This window comes from Symsagittifera roscoffensis, chromosome 9 (genome assembly GCF_963678635.1).
Source record: "Symsagittifera roscoffensis chromosome 9, txSymRosc1.1, whole genome shotgun sequence".
In the NCBI taxonomy this organism is placed as follows: Eukaryota; Metazoa; Xenacoelomorpha; order Acoela; family Convolutidae; genus Symsagittifera; species Symsagittifera roscoffensis.
In genome coordinates, this window is record NC_087070.1 from 15,391,758 (window position 1) to 15,412,523 (window position 20,766).

The 20,766-nt window shown below is 35.4% G+C and overlaps 2 protein-coding genes across 3 annotated transcripts in view; one reads left to right on the forward strand and one right to left on the reverse strand.

Annotated features, from left to right (window-relative positions):
* Positions 1-8,965, reverse strand: part of LOC134854388 (cAMP-dependent protein kinase type II regulatory subunit-like) — a 37,432-nt gene extending 28,467 nt beyond the window's left edge. For both annotated transcript variants that reach the window (XM_063870616.1, XM_063870615.1), the window contains exons 1-2: positions 8,746-8,965; positions 8,314-8,461 (exon numbers count right to left, since the gene is read on the reverse strand). In XM_063870616.1, the coding sequence (XP_063726686.1) occupies positions 8,314-8,461; positions 8,746-8,889 (292 nt within the window). In that variant the 5' untranslated portion in view covers positions 8,890-8,965. The remainder of the gene's footprint in view (positions 1-8,313; positions 8,462-8,745) is intronic.
* The window catches only part of LOC134854559 (zinc finger protein 749-like), a 354,798-nt gene that overhangs the window by 106,427 nt on the left and 227,605 nt on the right, over positions 1-20,766 (forward strand). The gene's annotated exons all lie outside the window — the stretch shown is intronic.

The window sequence follows — 20,766 nt, forward strand, 5'->3', positions numbered from 1 at the left end:
AAAACAAAGCAAAGAAGACCTCCCGAACACCATAAAATTAGCCCCTAACAACTTTTCACAAAACTCAACCCACTCGTCAAAAAATCAATATATAACTCGACCACACTTGAATCTCGCCTCAAACAACAAAAAATATTCAACAAAGAAATCATTTCTTAAATGCTCTTCTCTCGATCAGTCAATATCTTTAAAAATACAATTTTAAATCTTTTAATAAACTTTTTCATACTATTCAAACTTTTGTTCATATTTCTATTTCATACTTTTGAAGCTTTTATAATCATTTTAAAAATTTTTTGCAACATTTTGTAATTTTCTACTCCCTATTTGAAGTATATCTCCAACTTTCCCAAATCATTGATCATATTCACAGGTACGATAATCCAAAGTCTATTTAAATGATACGAACAATTTTTAGTAGAACAGATATTTTTTTACTATTTGTAATTTTCATCATATTTTTATCATCCCTAATATTGACAATGTGCAAATGTGTAAAAAAGGCAATAATCACATTCGCCTTAGAAACAATCCTTTTAATTCTTTTCATTGAAGAATACTACAATAAACATAAACCTTCCCACTAGAAAAAATCAATCGAACATTTTCAAAAATTGCTAACCAACAATCACAAAATCAGTCTTCACCGACATCATCCCAAGAAAATCCAGAAATACCCACAACTACCCAAAACCCCCAAACATCCACACGAATTTCTTTTCAAGATGATCCATACACTTTCGAAGGACGACACGCTCGCTTATCCGAACCATTAGAACCAGTTCAGCGACAGGCACCTCTAAGTGAACCAACATATAATTTATACCCCACATTACCACAAAAATTAAGCAGAATAAGAAACATTAGTCAAAACCAAAATACAGTCGAAATAAATAGACAAATTATACATCCACGACGAAACAGAAGTTTTCAAACCCCTAGAGTTCATTTTGGTATACCCCAATCACCAACACCAACTACTTCAGAAAATCCAAATAGTTCATTACCAGAAACTCCCCCACTCCTTTCACAACGTAGCACCTCAAGTATACCCTCAGATTACTTAGGTTCAACGCCAACATCTGAACAAATACGTGAAAATCCCTTTAACCCCCCCCCCCCCCCCAATCCCACAACACGACTACCATTTTGGACAACACACTCATATACACAAGGTGAACCAAACTTAGTAAACGACCCAATAGATATTTCTACGGATACAACACTATCATCACTACCAGAAACATTATCACTACCATCAACACCATCATTAAGTCAAATTTCACCGAATCTTTTCCCTTTAAATTTTCCAAATAACCTCGACGCTAGATATCGCGAACAATCATCAACAAATATCCCTTTACGATTAGATTTGAACACATTCGTAGTACCCCCACCATTATTTGGACAACATCAAGAAAGTAAACGACTCCACAGTTGGGCACTCAATAGACTACAATATAGACAAGATATCCACGAAGATATTCGTGACCACAATATTCAAATACTTCAACAAAATAGTCTCCAATTAAAATTCAAAGTCACGATCAAACTTAATAATATTGTTCAACATCCCTACCCATTAAATCCACCAAATACAACAGCTCAATCGCTACCACCACCATTTATAACAATTGAAGTAATATATAAATACGATAGATATACCAAAAACACAATTGGTTACATCACATTTTATAACCCATACTCAGGATTATCATACACATGTATATTCTAAAAATATTAACATTCAACACATCTTTTATCTAATATTTTCCGAACAGAACACAAATCCTTCTCCTTGCACAGGACCCCAGGATTTATTAGTAACATACTACGATTGTGAAGAAAACGAACAAAAAACACTACACAAATATGCAATAAATCAAGTATCACAACGCGAAACAGAACCACAAGCTATTGAAACTAAAAATGTAATAGCAACACTGTATTCAAAAGCCAGAGCGACAACAGTCACAGGATATAAACTTACAGCAACATTTTCCGAAAAGAAAGTACACTGTTCACAAGTTTTCAATGGAAATAAGAACCGATTTGATCACGAATCATTCTATCAAAGTAATATAGAACGACTTTTACATCTAAATCCCGATGATTTTAAAAACACAATACTCAGACTAAACATCACAAGAAACAGAAACACAAACAGGAAAATAGTAAATTTCCAAGTCTTTGCCGATTCTGTACACCAAGCACAGCTTGAACGATATCAAGGACATATAAAACTAGACGAAAAATACCCATACAACGGCGCACACGGAAGATTAACTTATGACATACACGATAAGCACTGGATACCACACATTGGAATAAATGACCCCTCAAACTGCAAAGCAGACACAAAAAATAAAGGACATCAAAAAATAATGTTTTTCGATTGGAAAGTACAACTCGAAAAAGTACAACTCACACGAGATTTATCAGATAACACAATGATCTATCAAGGAATTAGATTACCTTGCAAAAATGATCAAGGTTATTGTGACCCTACAACACGGACACAAGCAACAATTGTTTGGTTTCCCGAAGATACATGCACAACAATTCAAGTAGCAAAAATACACGCTCGAATGATAAAATTTCGTGAAAAAATATATTATAGAATCAATTCCATACGAACAAGTAAATCCATCCCGAAAACAAAGTAATGATTTTAGAAATATTCATGATAAAGAAAATAAATTGACACGTTTCCAAATATATCAAGAAACAGAAATTGCATGCAAATACAGAAATCCACTATATAAAACACAATATTCTGAAATACTTGTCGAATACGAAAAAGGTTTCGACATTATCACTGGAAAAATAAAATTTGACCCTTATGCCACAGGCCACCCTCTAAATGAAGGAACATCATACATACCAGATGATTTTCAAAAACGCACAGGTCAACCTGGTGGAAAACCAAAGCCACATGACAGTAGAAGTACACGTTTACAAGAACTATCACTAATGAATAACACCTATTTCGGTAATATTCATTACGATATTCACTTAGATATGAAGTTAGACTTCACAATTAGTCGAATTTTTTAAGAATGCCACTCTCCGAATTAGAAACACTTCACCAATTATGCGAATTGGAAAGGACACAAATCCTACAATCACTCGCACTAGCAGTACTAAAAATACCCTACGCAGGATACTTATTGTCAGGAAATAGATCAAATTTTCTAGACTACGAAAGAAATATTTTATGGTTTTATACTTCTACCAAAAAAGTATCACCACTATATGTTTTTGAAGATAAACGTTGTTATAAAATTATCCCTATATTCTATAAAAATAAAGTACATTTTGTCGACACACTTTCAAGACGAACATATTTTTGGGATACCGCAGTCCCATGTGAATCAGAAAGTAGCCACAATGTAGTACAATTGAATCCTGATGAAGATAAATACTCTCTCCTTACACCACATCCTACGTTAATGCAATCACTCAAAAAATTTTCAAACGAAAGCATCAGAGCTATTGCTCGTAACCCAAATATTGATTTACAATCAATTGGAATATATTCTAAATCAGATATCCAACATCACAATAGAACACAACAATTTCAAGAATTATTAACATAAATGGACACTATACAAAAACAGTCAATTGACCAGAATTTAAGAAAACTTGCCGAAACCGCAGGATTTGCAGATATTTATACACAAGATTATAGCGGATATTTTAAAGACATTAAAGACTACATATATTTAAACGGTGAAAAATACAGACCACAGGATATTTCACCTATAAATATTTTCAGTTTTGTCACCCTAGAAAACGAAATTCTAGCTTTTCTAGGATGGCCCTATTACATCTTAGAAAAATTAACTATCTTATACGCAATGTTTAACTTTATAGGATTTCTTTTCTCACTCTTAAAAGGAATCTATAACACATGCGCTATACACACACACAAGTAAACAGACAAGCAAGTGTAGCACGCATACTGTTTGCAGGGTTTTTTGGAATTTTCTCATCATCAATAAACAAAATACTTCTAGATGCACAAATAAAAGAATATAACACGAAAATATCCACAAGACAAAACACTTACGACGAAGAACACAATAATATAGAGATAACACCTACTGCACTACAGTTGCCACCCCTACCACAAAACCATTCATTATCATTAGTTCCCCGTAATTTCCGAAACCTAGCAATCACAAATAATCCAAATTCTAGACCAAATATAACACAAAGCTCCATCCAATATATAATGACACATCATCCACAAATTGATAATACATACGAACAAATTATAGACAACCCCACAACACCATTTTTCAGTCTCAAAATAATCACTTTTTTAGCCCACAATGAGCCGACAACTTGGATCCCTGCATCGCTTAAATTCCCACCCAGCCAACCTCGAAACTCAAATCCCAATAATCCCATTTTTTGCTTTCCCACCACCCGATTTTCCGATTATTAAAATATCATCAAGCACGAATTCTGATACTAATTCAGATATTTCAGTTTTATACTCTATCTCACAATTTAATAACCCTAATGTAGAAACCCCTGACGAATTTGCAGACTCCGAACCATCTCCATCAAATTATACTCAGACCCACTCCGCAGTTTTTTCAAAACCCCCTTTTCAACCAATTCCATCAAATCATTCACTCCCATCCGTTTCCACTCCTTCTTATGCTTCGCAAGTAACCCCAACCTATTCTCCACTTCATTCCGACAGGTCATATAATAATTCCCCAGATACCCCCCAAATTTCCCAGGAACTCGATAATTTTATTACCCTACAACAACAGTTAATACACCCTAACACCCTCACAATACATCCACTATCATCCACAATAGAATCATCAAACCCACCTACTCCTACACCCTCCTCAGCTTACACTGCATCATTCACACAATTTTTCAGATCCACCGAAACACCTAGTAGCACTCACCGAGCTTATCGCACTTTTAAACGAAAATTCCCAAATCACCCATTCCCGACCAAACCCGGAACAGCCTGCGAAAATATTAATCGCCCGCTACACACTAACACAAAAAATTTTCTTGCAATCACCTTACCCTCATTTCCACAATATACATTAAACACACCTAATGATACTAATGACACACGTAGTTTTGTAGATGAACATGTTTTAATGCCAACACTTCATTGGACAGCTTATTATCATTTTACTAACCCCCTTTGCCTACCACTAACTAATACTCATGACAACATAGAAAAGAACAAAGACATGTTATATAGACTCACCACAACACTAACACCTCGACAATTTACTTACGTAGGATATAAAAAGTTACTAAAAACATTCACTGCACCCCGAGCTAACGAATTTACAATAGAATATTATGACCATAATATCATCCGACCTAATCAAGACCAATTTTTAGATAAAGACCGCTTCGCTAACCCGCAACTAACAGAAAATTTTTTCATCAAAACATCATACGTATTCACACTTAATATTTTTGATAGTAAGTATGATCACATCATTTCAGAATCACTAGCTGATATTCAAGCTTACGCAAGTTTCCACGACAATTTTCAGTTATTTTCACTAACCTTTCACTTTCTTTCACCACATGAACGCGATTTGCACTTTTCCCACAATATTATGTTACGCACTAAACAAACCCACACATATACATACTATCGTTTTATACAAAATCATTTTGATTTGCATACCCCATCAAGACAACCGCACCATCGTTTTCAGTTTCTTAACTCAAAGAACACGTCACCATTTTTCCTTAATTTTACATATTGCATCAAAGATACTAACCTCCACGGCATCCTCCGCAACTATGACCCAGTTACCCAAATGTATATCTTTTGTCCCATCATGAAGACCTTTAATGTCGAAGAATCCAGACCCTTCCTTATCCCGCATGAATTTATACAGCCTATTGAAATACCAATATTAGAATTCATTCACAATACTAAATACAATCATAAAATGTATAACCTCATTCAAAACACACCTTACGAGTTTGCAGTAGGCACTGAAGAACTAAAAACCATTAAAGCACTTCAATTGCTTTGGCCACTGCTACAAACTAAGAACATCATACGCATACTAGCCAAATTACTAACAACATCAGATAAGATACACGACATCTTCCCCCACGGCTTTCTCCCAGAAGATTAGCAGGTAAGTATAATTTAAAATACTCTTCACTAATAAAATTAAATTAGTACTAACCATTTTTTATTAATGTTTCATTTATATTTCTAGTCTTCACACCACGATCACCTACAAAACAGAAAAGAAAAATAAAAAAACAAACTTGTTAAATTCTCTTAAAAATCGTTAATTTCTTGCACTAAATAATGTAATAAAAGTCATACTAAATGTAGTAATTTTATCTATAAATTATTTCTCCATGAAGCAGTAACTTAATTACGATGAAAATTTATAATTTTAAATTTCCCCCAAAAGCAGTAAAATTCAAATTCTATGCAATAAATTGATAAAATGAGAAAGCAGTACTAACCTTTCCAAATATTTTCATTCACTCGCACAAGAATTCTATCCAAACTCGCACAGCTCGCCCACGAGGAATTGTTTAAATAATGATTTTAAGTTTCAAGTTTTCACACTCAACAACTCTAACAAACGATAACAAGTTTCAAATTTTCCTTTAACCCGGTTGGAAAGGAATTATATACTAAACCAAACTAACCAACGCAGCTTACTAAATACCACAAATTATAAAATAACAGCATGACTAAGAAAAGAAAACCAACGGTACCCAAACCGGATTAACCCAGTTTAAAACTGGATAATTTATTCTTTTGAAGACTATTATAAAGTCTAGAAAATAATCATAAAACACAAAAAAGTCGGAGGACAAACCCATACCAAAAACAATTTGATTTTTGAAAAAAGGACACAACCAAAGTAACATAAGAAAGACCAACATAAACCCAACATAAAACGTTATCACATAACAGGACTTCTCAAAGAAACAGCATGAAATCATACTCCCACTCCTGGCCTAACCCACCAGAGAGGACCACCTGAGCATGCTCTATAGCCGCCCTAACCCACCGCGCTACATCCACGCTTTGTGACCACACTCCTCTTTTTAGTAAGAGGTACTCAAGGGTGAGTAACTCTTCAAAATAACCAAACTAAAACAAAACGCTTTTGTGAAAACGACTAACTAAAATCATGATTAAAAAACTGAATTAACATAAATTTATAAAATGTAAATCATACTTTGCAGTATATAGATCAATACACAACACTAAAGACGAACATCCAAAGACTAGATGATCCCATCACACTCGAATAAAAGAATGGCTAAGCACAACCGACATGCCGTCCACAATCACAACTCAAAGGATTTAGAGTACGACTTGACTTCGCAGAAAAGGACTTCATTGAACTAGACCAATGACCACCTCGATGTTCAAGTATACGTACAGATCCGAGTTACAAGGCATCCCTTCCACGCACGATCTTCACGCCATTCCCAGACGAGGTTGCACTCAAAACAAGTTCTCTACATAATACAGAAAAACCCGTCATAGCAATACATCTTGAAATCGGATTGATTTCATTGGGGATCACAGTCGTTGTTGAATGACGACATAACAATTTCCTGTCCATAATTCCAGCGTCCTGGAACTTCCTTATCCAAGAGGAACCGGACAAGAAAATGATGTTCACCAAATACCAACGTTCATCACCCATCCTTCAAATTGCAGAAAGATAATTCTAAAAAACTCAGTAAAACCCGGATGGGTGGAACCTGATCTAAACTACATTTTATTATTCGATAAATTATATATTTTACCACTGTAAAGTATTTAATATTGACCAATTATAATCCATCCAACTAACACCACTTATTTTTAAGTGCTGAAATTACTTGTAATTTCAGCACCAGAGAAATTTGAATTTAACTTAGAAATTAGATGCCTCTCCAAGAGAACTTCAGCTGCCGCAATAAGCCAGTATACTCTAGATCTATTGAGCCTAGCAGAGACTAGTTAAACACCCTGAGACTAGATAGTATAAGAGTAAGATTAGGATCGGTATTAGACTAAGAAGTTGCACGAATCTATCCGGCCGAAAATAAGATAGCGTGACGAGCAGACGGTGTACCCTATCCGAAATTACTCTATGAGTTAACCACATCGGTCATAACTCATTTGGCTTAATGTACTTTTTGTAACTTGGCTTAAGTGGGATTATGTTTGCTAGATATAATAGTAGGGAGAAGAGGGCACAGTAAAGTGCGAAAAAGAGTTTCAAAAAGTACCGACTTATTTGTTGGGATGGTGAAAGAAATCTGTTTTCTGACCTGACTCGATGACGTAGAAGTAGTCCCCCTGAGATCCCTGTGTGATGATGTCAGTGTTGCGAGGCACCCTCTGCTCAAACATGGCCGCCTTCACATCCCCCTTCTGAGTGGGGGAGAGACGGGAGTAGAGGAACAGACGAGACTCCACCTATATCATGCAGACCACTAGACAAAAATTTTATGAACCTTACGGAAGAGAACTCAAATAAACTTATAGAAGGGAGCAGAAAAAATGACTGATATGAACTGGAGCCGAATGGAATAATGACCCTTCTGGATGGAAGCTAAATAAAATTGTATCATTTGAAATCAAGTTTTGAAACCACTTTTGGTCATAAATTGGTTGCTAATTGCTTTAAAAAAATGGTTGCTGAAGTATTTTTTGCACTAAAATGCTGCCATAAATGGTTGCTAGAACTATGCTTTCATTACCTTTGCGATGGCTTGGTCCAGTCTTTTCTGTTGTTCCGATGTTTTAGGCACTACGGCCGCACTGGTGTCCAGAGTACTGGGGTCCACTCTCTCGACAGAGACCGAGAACCTCCTGCCCTGATTGGCCACCATCTTCCTCGTCATGCCCACTACATCCGGCAGCTGCAATTCATCATTCGACCCCAAAGTCACCTATATAGTTACGCAACCATCAATAATTGTCTCAACTATTGGTATAAAAAAACGAATACTGATTAAATTTTATCTCCGTACTGAGTTTAATCTGAAATAACGTGTTTTGATGTATATTTTTCAGATCTGAAAAGTGGCTTATGAAATTTCAAATAACACGTGGATGCTTTAAGCATGGTTTATTTCACATCTAATTTTGTTTCTCAGGGTTATTTCAGATCGAAAAAAAAGAATTTTTCACAAAATTTCTTAATGTTACAATGAAAAGCTTGATCCTAAGAGTTCAAATGCAAATGCGAGTTCTTTAAACATCTGGAACTTGTCGAGTTCTAGATTTTTAACAAAAGCTAATTTGGCTATGTTTTAGACAAAATTATGCGCTCTTTAATGATTTTATATATGATTCTGTGAGCTTAATGCTAATAATTTTTGCGTGGCAATTTACGTAACACTCAAAACTATTCCAAGTAGATTTGAGTGAAGAAAATTGGTCATATTAGTTCCCTATACCGACTCGAAGCTTATCAATTGATGTGCGATATTGGTTGTTCAAAATCCATAGCTCATCATTTTTTCTACCAAAAAAACAATCGAATATCAGTTAAAAGGAAGTGAAGTGACGAGCTTGACCAGATGCATGACCACTATTACGCAACAGAGAAAAAACTCACCTAAGAAACATTACGCAACCATTGTTAAATATTCCATAATATTGCACAAACAGACAAACTTACAATTATTGATGTATATGTCTCCTTGTATCAAAATTGACAATTAGTCAACATGATATAATGGAATAAAAATCAGAATTATTTGACGCATAACAATTTTTTGAGACAAAAAAAATTACCGCTTTTAAGTTAAAAGCATATTAGATATGGCGAGAGGACTTGACGCTAAATCAACATCCTCAGGGTACCCTTAAAACTTTATGCCGAAGGAAGATGACGAAACCAATCTTTGTCGTGCGTTTGATGTGTTTAGTCTGACATCAAAATTTATTTTTCATTGCTGGTCTAGATAAAAAACCGCGATGCCATCAGAGTAGGTAAAAATTTCTAGCTCTCACCCTAGTGGCCAGTTGCATCGTGATTTAAAGTCCTCAAGTATTCGAGGGCATCTTTTGTGATTGACTGAGGGCCTACTCTGATGAGAGTTGAGGCGTACTCTTTTTAAGTAGACGCCTCCCGAAGTTCTCCAGTTTATGTTTTGTCCGCTTCCTGGACCTGTTGGAAAATTTTACCTGTAGATGCATCGTAGAAGACTAGTACTAGAGCGTAGAAAAAAGGACGACCCATACAAAAAAAGCGTGTCGTTAGAATGTCGTGGTCAATATCACTGCTGATATGCATCGGCGGACAATATCTTATCAAATGCCTCAATCTCGGCTTCAATAGAAGCAGTTTGTTTTTTCGATTGTCAACCAGAACCAAGATTTGTAGGAACGATACTTTTTATCAAAGTGAAGAGAAGACGGAGGAGTAAGGCGCCATCCACAATGCGGATTTGTATCGTTTCAGTTATCGTGGTTTTGTTGAAGTTGATTGGTTCTGAGCGTAATTGCTTAAAGACGCCGACAGAGTATGTAGAGCTGTCAGAGAGTAGTAGTTTGGGCATGCCTCTTCTAGCATTGAAGCGTCGAATTGCCGTAATGCAGTTGTTTCTAGTATTCCTATTTGTGAACACCTGGTGCACCGCAAAAATAGCGAGGCATGTGAAGAGCCAACTATAGACTTTTTTTTGTGGTTTCATAGAAATTACGATTTGTTTATGTAGCCATTACCTGTGCTTTTAAACGGAAATCAATCACCGGTTTAATCGTCGAAACGATTAGACGGTAAATCAGCCATGAGTGATTGAAAATTTCTGCCTTGAAACCTCCTGCAGAGAAAGCTATGATGTCTTTTGTGTTTTTTGTAGCCCAATGAAGACTTTTTTCTATGATGAAAAAAAATTTTTGAACTTAATTGAGCAGGTGCTCAGTGCCATGGTGTGTACAACGGATGTAATGAAAAAGGAGAAGCTTGGCTCTTTCCAGGTCTTCCATGGTAGCTGAACATTTCCGTTTAGGATAACGATAGAAACTAGAGCGCGAGCTGTTCTAATCAAACTTATTTTATCCAAACTAATCAAAGTGAGTCCTTAAACCAGGAGCCATGGATTCGTGTGTAGTCCGGTGGGGGGGGGGGGCTAACTGCTGTAGCGTTATTTTATTTCGCTCACTCGTTGATCCCCAAGTAGCCCCATTTTGAGTAGAAGTTGTGATGTAATTAACCAGAGCGTGATTACGTTTTTGAGTTCGATTTCCCGTTTAGCGCTGTCTGCTGAATTAAATTTAATTTGTGTGGACTTTGAAAACATTAAGTATCTCGGCGACTCTGTGGGCGCAGTAAGTTTTCTATTTTATGGGCAAAACACACCAGGGTAAAATTATTGTGCCATTTGTCCAATATTGAGTGAGCTGAATTTTTAAATCATCAATAGCGAACTTGCACAGTCGTGCGATCATTATGAGGCGATCATTAGGGGTTACAGTTTTGCAAAAATTTTCTTGGTTCTGTGGAGTTACCTTTGTTCTGCAAATCAGAAATAGCGTGTATGCCAGATTTACCCGCAATACCGAAAAAGAGACCCGTAACTATCGCGCATGCAATGGGGCGATGCGTCTCATATTACAACATAAAACTGTGATCAGATGAAAGATGTGACCCAAGTAAGATGAGCCTTGCCTACCTTGCTCGGCCCTTTTCAGCTACTTACGACGTCTCGTGGCATGGGCTCGTCGCAGGAAAAACATGATTATCATTTCGAAGATGTACTTTAACCTTTTGTTTTGCAATCGGCGCTAGACTGATTAGACTGTCAAAAACCCATACTACTATAAAGAGGAATTTTTGGTGCGTGGAAGTTGTGATAAAATATGTCTTTGTCATTGGTGGCCCTAATACCCTTTCTTATTGGCGGCTGAGACTTGGCGCCTGAGACCTGATTCGCTGCGGCGTCAGTAGAGTTTTACGTTCATCAAAAACAGAAGACATTATGAGCAACAGATAAGAACTTAGTTAGATTGGTTTTACGGTCAAAAGTTTTATTTTGTGGAAGAGCCTACAAATACCCCGTCCAAATGGAAAATTTTTTTTGTAGCAGAGCTTCTGTCTTCATTTCGTGCGCCAACTGAATTAACAAAATTGTCCATATAGCAGATTTCATGCAATAGGTGAGCAAATTTGGGCTTGGTTAATCGCAGTAATTGCCAGCGATTTGATGAATATAAAGAATGCCGACAAAAAACAAATTTTGCCAAAGGTAAGCCGAGTGTTTCAGTTTTGCTTCATACTTTTTTCAATGGCCAAATGAAGCGGCGAAGCACAGTTTGGTTTTTTTCTTAAGCACCTATTTGGATAAACAAGATTTCAAAAGCAGCCAATAAGGCAACACATTTTTTTTGGAACCGTAGTAGAAGACTCAATTTTTTTTTTTTGGTGGTTCTGGTTCACTTTTAAGGCTAGAAAGGAATTAGACACATTTGTATGTCAAGGCAGCGTGGGCCACTCTACGAGTCTTCCCGGGCTTCCTTGATTTTTCTACCGGGTGATATAAGAGGTTCCAAATGTTTTCAGGCTGAGCGAATGAATGAAAACTAACAGACATTACTTAATTATTTTGCAGGTCAGTAGTTGAGGATTTCTCATATAGTTGCTTGATTTCTGTTTTTTAGGCAACCATATAGTTCTTGCATTTGAATTTTCGCTATTGAATGGTTGTACGGCATTTTTAAATTGTTTTTGCGCACTAGATATGATTTGAAGCCATCGTAGTTTTGCTCACTGTTTTGTTCCATAAAATATAATGGTTTTACGTTCTTTTCAGAGAATTTAGTAGTTTTGCTGTTTTTGTGTATGACTGATATTTCCATAATCCAGTGTTTTTTTCGCTATTTCAATGAGAGTAGTGTATTTTTATTCAGTTGTGAAAATCATCAATTTTCAGTTTGACTCAATTTCATTAGATTTTTGCTTGGTTGGTGCAGTGGCTGTTAAACCTAGTAGAGTTTTGACAAATTATGGAGTGCATGCAAAATTTCATCTACATTTAGCAGAATTTCAACTGTAAAGAGGCCAAAAGCAAGAAAGTTGACACGTTGAAGGTGGTTGTGGAGTAGACAGGTTCATTTGAGGTTGCATACGTGGATTGTGTCAAAACTCAGAATTTTGACCGAGTCGACTGATTGTACAATTGTTGTAGGTCTTTACTGCGAGCGCGTCCTACGCTAAACTGTAATTGTTGACTTGGTTTGCTTATACATCCTCAGCAAAACAACTTGAAACTTCCAGTGCAAACCCAATCAACAACTACAGTTTAGTGTACAGCGCGCTCCAGTTGTCGAGTATGGCGTAGCAGCCCAGTTTGATTTCATTTTTGAAAAAATTACTGGCATAAATTGCAACTGTCTTTTGATGCTGCTTTTGATGCTATTTCATATTGTCTAAGCAAGTTTGATCATTGATCTGCGGAAACTTTACAAAAATTTGGAATTATTACAAAACAGTGAGCTTGGTTATCTGTTGGAAATGTTATACTTGTTGTTTTTTGCAGCAGTCAGAGGAAAGGCGGTGGTCTTTTTTTCTGGGATTGATGGTAACATATTTGATCCGTTTTTAGATTGTATTGTTGCTTTGTTCCTTGATAGTGTAGTCCTGCTTGAATTTAATTTGTTGGTTCTGTGTCCAATTTTCCTCAACTTCTCAAGTATTTAACCAAATACTGCAAAAAGCCTTTGAGTGTAGCCCAACCGAGCTCATGCAACAGGCAGTGTTCTTCCTATTTCATAATTAAAATCACTAGGAAATAGGAAATTGGGCATATCTAACTATTCCTTGCAAATTGCAAAATTTTGACTGACCGAAACATACTAGCCTACTGAGAACATGATCTATTTTTTTCTCTTTCAACTGATGGACTTAATTTAGCTCTCAACTCTCCTTTTTAAAGACCATCAAGCTGGGCTCCTTCTGCCATCTGTAAAAATTATTTTAAAAAAAAATTGAGAGCAGAAGTACTCAACAAACTCGCTAATCTTGAAACCTTTGTTCAAATTTCTTTATTGAAATTGAATATCAGCACTTTTGATACAATTTTTTTTCACTCAGCTAATGAAAAATTTCGCTGAAAAAGTGTCCCATTATGTGCAGAAGAACCTCATTTACGCTTAAAAATGATACATGAAATGTCTACTTTGAAATTTCTCCCCTGATACTGCAAATCAAATTGCCAAGCCTGTCTTTAGTCAAATTCAGAAAAATTTTATAAGTACTTGAAGTTTTTGAAACGTTCGTCCATAGGGATTAGTTTAGCTAATTTAGTCAATTATTATCTATGGTTTTGAACTGGAAAAAATTTGACGATGCCGAACTTGTAAAATCGAATCATCCAAGAATCATCCAACTTTTCGAGGCTCAATCGTTTATAATTTTTACATAGTCATGCAGTATTGAGGATTCATTTTATACCAGACCAGTTTTCTAAACCAAAAAATTGAAAAATTGAGACGCTTAGTCGAGTAAAAGACAATACTCCCTAAATTAGAGTCAAAAACTTTTTCAATTTAGAAATTTTAAGCTCTAATTCACAACACGTTTTTAGCAGAACAATCGAAAACTGAGTACTTTAGCAGACCAATAAAACAACTGAAGCTTATTTGGCTGAGAGACGTGAAAAAAAGGCTTACTTTTCCCTAATCAAAACGTTTATCTCACGGTTAGTTAACAACACTATCAAACAATCAAAAAAATAATAGTATCAACGCAAAGCTTGACCGTTCAAACTGTCTTTTGAAGTCAATAAAAAAGTTTTTTTTCTGACAAAAACTGATAAAAAAATAAGTTTTGATTTTTTCTTTTTTTTTCGTAATTTTGATATCCCTCCCACGTTATAAAAGTGCACAATTTGAATCTGGCTAAACAATAAAAAGAGCAAATTGCTTGCCTCAATTCAATTAGAACGTAATTGCCGCTTACACTTAAAGAGCACGGAGTAAATTGCGCGTGAATTATGCCAAATTGGCACCCGGGTCGACCATCCTACAAAAAAATCCCCGACCTAAAATTTTCTCATAAGCGTTGTTTTTTAGAGAAAAAGTCCCTAACTTGTAACATTGCTAGAGCTAGTTTTGTGAAAAGTTGTAAGTTGTATAAAAATTAATCTAAGATAGCGACTTTTGGTCATCCTGTGCACATTTCAAATTCGAAGAAAATGAGAAAACTTCTATAATTACTATTATCGATCCACACGAACAAATTTCTCCCCTAGATTGGTGCCCCGAACTTTTATCTGAGAGCAGCAATTGCTACAGAACTTATTTGAGCTGTCTTACAGTTTTGTTCTTAATTTCAAGCAAACAGGAATTCGATTCCATTAAAATATTGAAAAAAGCTAAAGTTTCTTTTTAAAAATGTTAAAGTGCTAAAGTGTTCTTTTTCTGCGGTCAGAAACATTGCTTTTTTGTTTTCGGTACTCTTGTACTTCCGCACTCTTGAACGCATTCTGTAAAAATTCCCAAACAATCAACATAGCGGATTTAGTGGTGGGAGGGGGGGGGGTGGCGGACGCTTCTCTTCTTCAGGGATTCGACCCCCTACCGACCCAAAGGGTCCCCCCTTTGTACTATTTTGAGATATCCATTTTTGCCGACAGACCCTAAATTTTTTTTAAAGGCGCCTTTGGCGCCAATATATACTAATTTTGAGGGGGGGGGGGGGCGCACGTTGAAAAAACGCAATTTTTTTGGTCAATATCTTCCAAAAAGTGCCTAAGAACACCTTTCTTGGCCTGTTTTTTAAAAATTTGCCTGCGGTGCAGAAAATTTGGTCGAAATGGGGTCTTTATAGTGATTTGGGAGAGCTCAGAAAATCAATTTGGTCGACCTTAAAAAAAAGGTCGACTAAATTTTTTCAATTTTTTTTTGAAAATCCCCCCCCCCCTCGAGAAAATCTTAGATCCGCGCCTGCTAAGTGATATATTTCACATTTACTGTTATATTATTTGGAGTGTGTGTCTCAACTTTGTATGCATTTTCTTGGACTACCACAAATTAGCAATATGCAGACCCTCACAAATATATCAAAAAGAGAACATCTTTCTTAGTTTGAGATCAGAGCATTGAAATCTTGTAATTACTATAAAGATCTATCAGATATTGCGAAATAAAAATTTGAAATTGACCTGCATCATAATAAAACCACCTGAAGATTAATTAGTCAGTCAATTTCTTTAAATGTTCAAGACAACAACTAAATCAGCCGTTTCCGAGTGAGTATCTGGTTATCAAAGAAACACACATCCTATTTTTTAGCAGCTTCCGACAAAAAATTTTGCTCAGTACTTGTCAGAGACTAGGAAAAACTAAAAATCATTCAAAAACAATAAGAATAAAAATCAAAAAGAGTAAAAAGTTGCGTAAATGCTTTTCATCATCAAAAATTTACGCCAGAGTTCGATTTCTCTCACATATCCTACTTCAAGTATTCTTTTTCCTTAATTTCTACTAATGTTTTACAAGATCGTTCATTCATGCATAAAAATTCTTTCAAGATTTTTTTAAAAATTTGAATTTTACTACAACCCGGTTTTCTATAAATAAAATTCTTTTGAGTTAACTTAGCAATACGTTTTTGAGACTTTTGTTTTTTTTTGCTTATGAATCTTCAAGAGCACTTAAAATGAAAGCTCAATTTTAGTAGCCATTCAATTTTTATCAAATTCAGATAAAACAATTTGAAAATTGAATTCACATAGATAAACCTTACAATAAAAATTACAAAAATTTATGGACAATGACTGCAAAATTATAGTTTAAAAAGTACTAAGATGTATGTTGGTTCATTTATCGGGCTTAAAAAATGGTTTTTGAGTCCGCAGTCTTAAAATTTTTGTTAGGACACGCAGCAATTCAACTAAGTGATTTTTAAATCACTAATTTATTAAACGCACCGGTGAATGACAAGGAGATGGGTCTGGTCCAGACGGTTACGTAGCAGTATTTAGACAACCGCGTATTCAGACTCGTCAGTAATTAGACAAACACTGCATTAACCAATCAGAATCAAAACAAGGAAGAAATGATTAATTAATGATTATTTATTTCGTAAATTTGCTTTCTCATCTCGATTCTGATTGGTTAATATGATATTTGTCTGCTTACTGACGAGTATGAATACGCGGTTGTCTTAATACAGACCGGACTCCGGTCCAGACAATGAACTCAATAAGAAATCATAAGCGACAGCAAACAAAGCAGGAGAAAGGCATCAAATTAGAAGAAAATTATTCGCCGAATATTGAGTCACAAATTGTTACAGCACTTAGTGTTAATTTCGTTCGATACTGCGCTTGCCTAATGATCGGCCATTAAGTGGCAGCTAACAATCAAATAGCGCATGTATGAAATATTAGCGGTCGGTTGCTCTAGTTAGGATTAAATGGTTAATTGATTGACCGGTTATCCTTTGAAAGGCTATAAAGACCTGCTTGAGGCTCAAGACTTATTTTCTAACCTCTCCTGAAACTGAAAAGACATAATTGAGTCTATTTGATATTAGGTCTTTAAGCAGATTGTTATTTCAGCAGATCGGTCTTTTAGCAGACTCCAAACAACTAACAAATCAGAATGCTGTGCTTAAATTCGGCACGAGTGTTTTTTTGTGTGAAATCATTATTTGCCGTGAATTTTTTATTCTGTTTCTGAAAACAGTAGAGACTGTCAATCAATAATGCATCAGCAGTATTACACATATATTCTGCTAAAAGACTCCGTTTTTGCTAAAAGAACGGCCTTCAGCCTATAAATTAAGTTTAGAGGCTTCGATGAGGCCAACTTGAAATGCTATGCGAAAGATGGAGATACTGATATGATATTGAAATCTTCCAATTCTACCATAAAGTTATAGAAGACTTCTCGTATCAAGGCAAAGCCCGGAATGTTCCGACTGCCTTTAAGGTTTTTGGAGCAGTAATGACAAAGATAAATTAATTTTAATAAAATAAAAAGAACTTTTTTTCTCCAAAATTTGAGATTTTTTGTGAAAATCATCCCCCCACAAGCCATATAAAATCCTCCCCACCCCACACAACATTTTTGTGAAACTCATCCCCCCACACGCCATATAAAGTACAAAGGGATGAATTTTGCTCCTTGTAGCAAATCAGTTATGGCAAATAAGCTGTTTTTAACCAATTTGGAACTATTTCTAAGATGGATTAAATCTCCGCTGACGCGTTATTAGCGCGAAATATATCGCGCATTAATTGTCTCAAATTAGCCAAAATTGCAATCTTAAGACTCCCATAACTTTTCGAAAAATGGTCACAGGTAAAATATCCTTTCAAGTTTAAGCAACAATACCTTTTGAATGATTTTTTAAAAATCCGTCAAAAATAGCTAGTTAAAAAGTCGAAATTTGTCTGAAGAAAAAAATCCACCCGAGCATAAATATTCCGTTACTATCGTTACGAAAGTCGGAACAACAGGTATGGGGCGATGCGTTCTTTTTGAAATATAGAACGTTTTAAGTCAGTTCTCAGGAATTTAGGAATTTCTAAACAATTATTTTATGTTTTTGTAAAAACTGATTTAAAAACTTTAAACAATAGAGACAGGTATGCCATTTTAATGACTGAAGAGCTAAAAATTTGATAGCTATTGTCATTATGACAGACAGAACCAATATCAACGAATGTTTTCTATCAATCATTGCAACTGCAATTTTTAAACCCTAGCTCAATTTTTAGCTTATTTTTTTCGGTTTTTCAAGAAAATGACGTAATTCATGAGCTCGGGGTGTTTTTTCTCCAGACAAATTTCGACTTTGGAAACAGCCGTGTTCGAAAAGGTTGTTTTGCATCAACTGAAAAGTACTGATGCCCCGAGCTCAAACTAAAACAAGACTGCTCGTGTCAGGGCAAAGAACTGAAAGTTCCGACTGCATTTTAAGTTCTATTGAGCAGTAATAACATGAAACAAATTAAATGTAACAAAATAAAAAATAAAATTTTTAAATGAGATTTTTGTGAAAAACATCTCCTCCCCACACGCCATATGAATAAAGTACAGGGTGATAGATTTCGGCCCCAATAACAAATCAATTTGGCAAATAGCCTGCTTCAACCAATTTGAAACGATTTCTAAGACGGATTAAATCTCCGCTTACGCGTTAATAGCTCGAAATATATCGCGCCTTAATTGTCCCAAATTAGCCAAAATTTCAAACTTTAAACCCTCATAACCTTACAAAAATTGATCACAGGTAAAAACATAATCATTTGAAATTTAAGCTCAGGAAATAGTACTTTTTGATTGATCTAAAAAATTTTGTCAAAAATGGCTAGTTAAATAGCCGAAGTTTTTCTGAAGGAAAAAACCCAACCCGAGCACAAATATTCCGTTACTTTCTTTGCAGTAGTGGGAACAAAAACCTCTGCTGACAACTTTTTGTAAAGATGGGTGGGTTTAAAAATCGCAAGTTCGGCCAACTTGAGATAATGAACGCAACATTTTAGTCTAATAAAACGTAAGCGGCGTGCTATATCGCTCCAAATTGAATGGAGGCAAGTCGATTGCTTTTATTCGTGCGTTACCAGGCTCATTATTTTTCACTTTATAGTGTTTTATTTAAAATCTGAGGCGATACGTTAAAAAAAATGAAAAAAAAACTCAAAATTTCTAAGAAAAAATAAATTTTCATCGACAATCAGCAATCATGAAAAACAGCGCGTAAAAATCAGCGATCTTGTTTCACTGTTAAGACACAATTTGCTCCTCATAAATTTTGTGGCACATAATTTTTCCCTCACACTTTTGACCCCACAGTCTATACAGGACTTCGTGTGTAAAATATTAGGTAGAAAACATTTGAAAAAAGAAACGTGAAGTACTGAGAGTGAAGTACGTCCCATTTTTGTTTTACGTTTGCATGTACTGAATTCCATCATTCATTGCCATCATTCCAAGCAAACCGAAAAACCGGAACTGCTAGCACTTGAATGAACTTAATCATTGGTTGTAACTCACCATAAACATTAGCTTCGCGGATTCAAAATTAGATCACTTTCTTATGTTTTTATCAAAATTTTCTTAATCATCTGCGGCATTTTTTTTTAAAAAAAAATGGGGCTTTGAAACAAATTAGTTGTAACAAATTAGTCAAATTTTGTACTACATATCACTTTATGATTAAGTAATAATGCATGTGGAAGTTTATCTCAATGCATGTGGAAGAAAAAAGTTTCAATTTGGATCTTTCAGATACACTTAAATGATAGTCGGACGAATTTCAATGTTTTTTTAGACTGCCAGACCACAATTGGGTAGTTTCAGACCACTGCAACCGATATTTGGTATTTCCAGATTTGCAGAAACGAAGCAATGTGTCAGCTACGGGCGCGACCGAAATAATTTTAAACGTGAGCGCCGCAACTGAACACAATATAACAGCAACCGATTCGACCGAAAGAAATTTAACCGTAACCAGAATTTGCAATTCAAGTTTTGACCAAAAAATTGAGCATGTTATGACCGTCTCGATCTAAGTCGTGTATTTTTTGAGCATATTCGACCGAGGAAACCGTTTCGACTAAGTTCGACTGAGGAAAAACATTTTCACTGAGTTAACTGATCAGTTTTTCAAACGAAAAAAAATCGACAATATTTGAACCAGGAAAAACATGTGTGTCGTCCGCGAAAACATTTTGACTGATTTCCATAGAAGGTATTTTTTGAAAAAATAAAGTTTCGACTTCAAAAAGTTGTTTCGAATAAGATAAAAATTTTTCCCC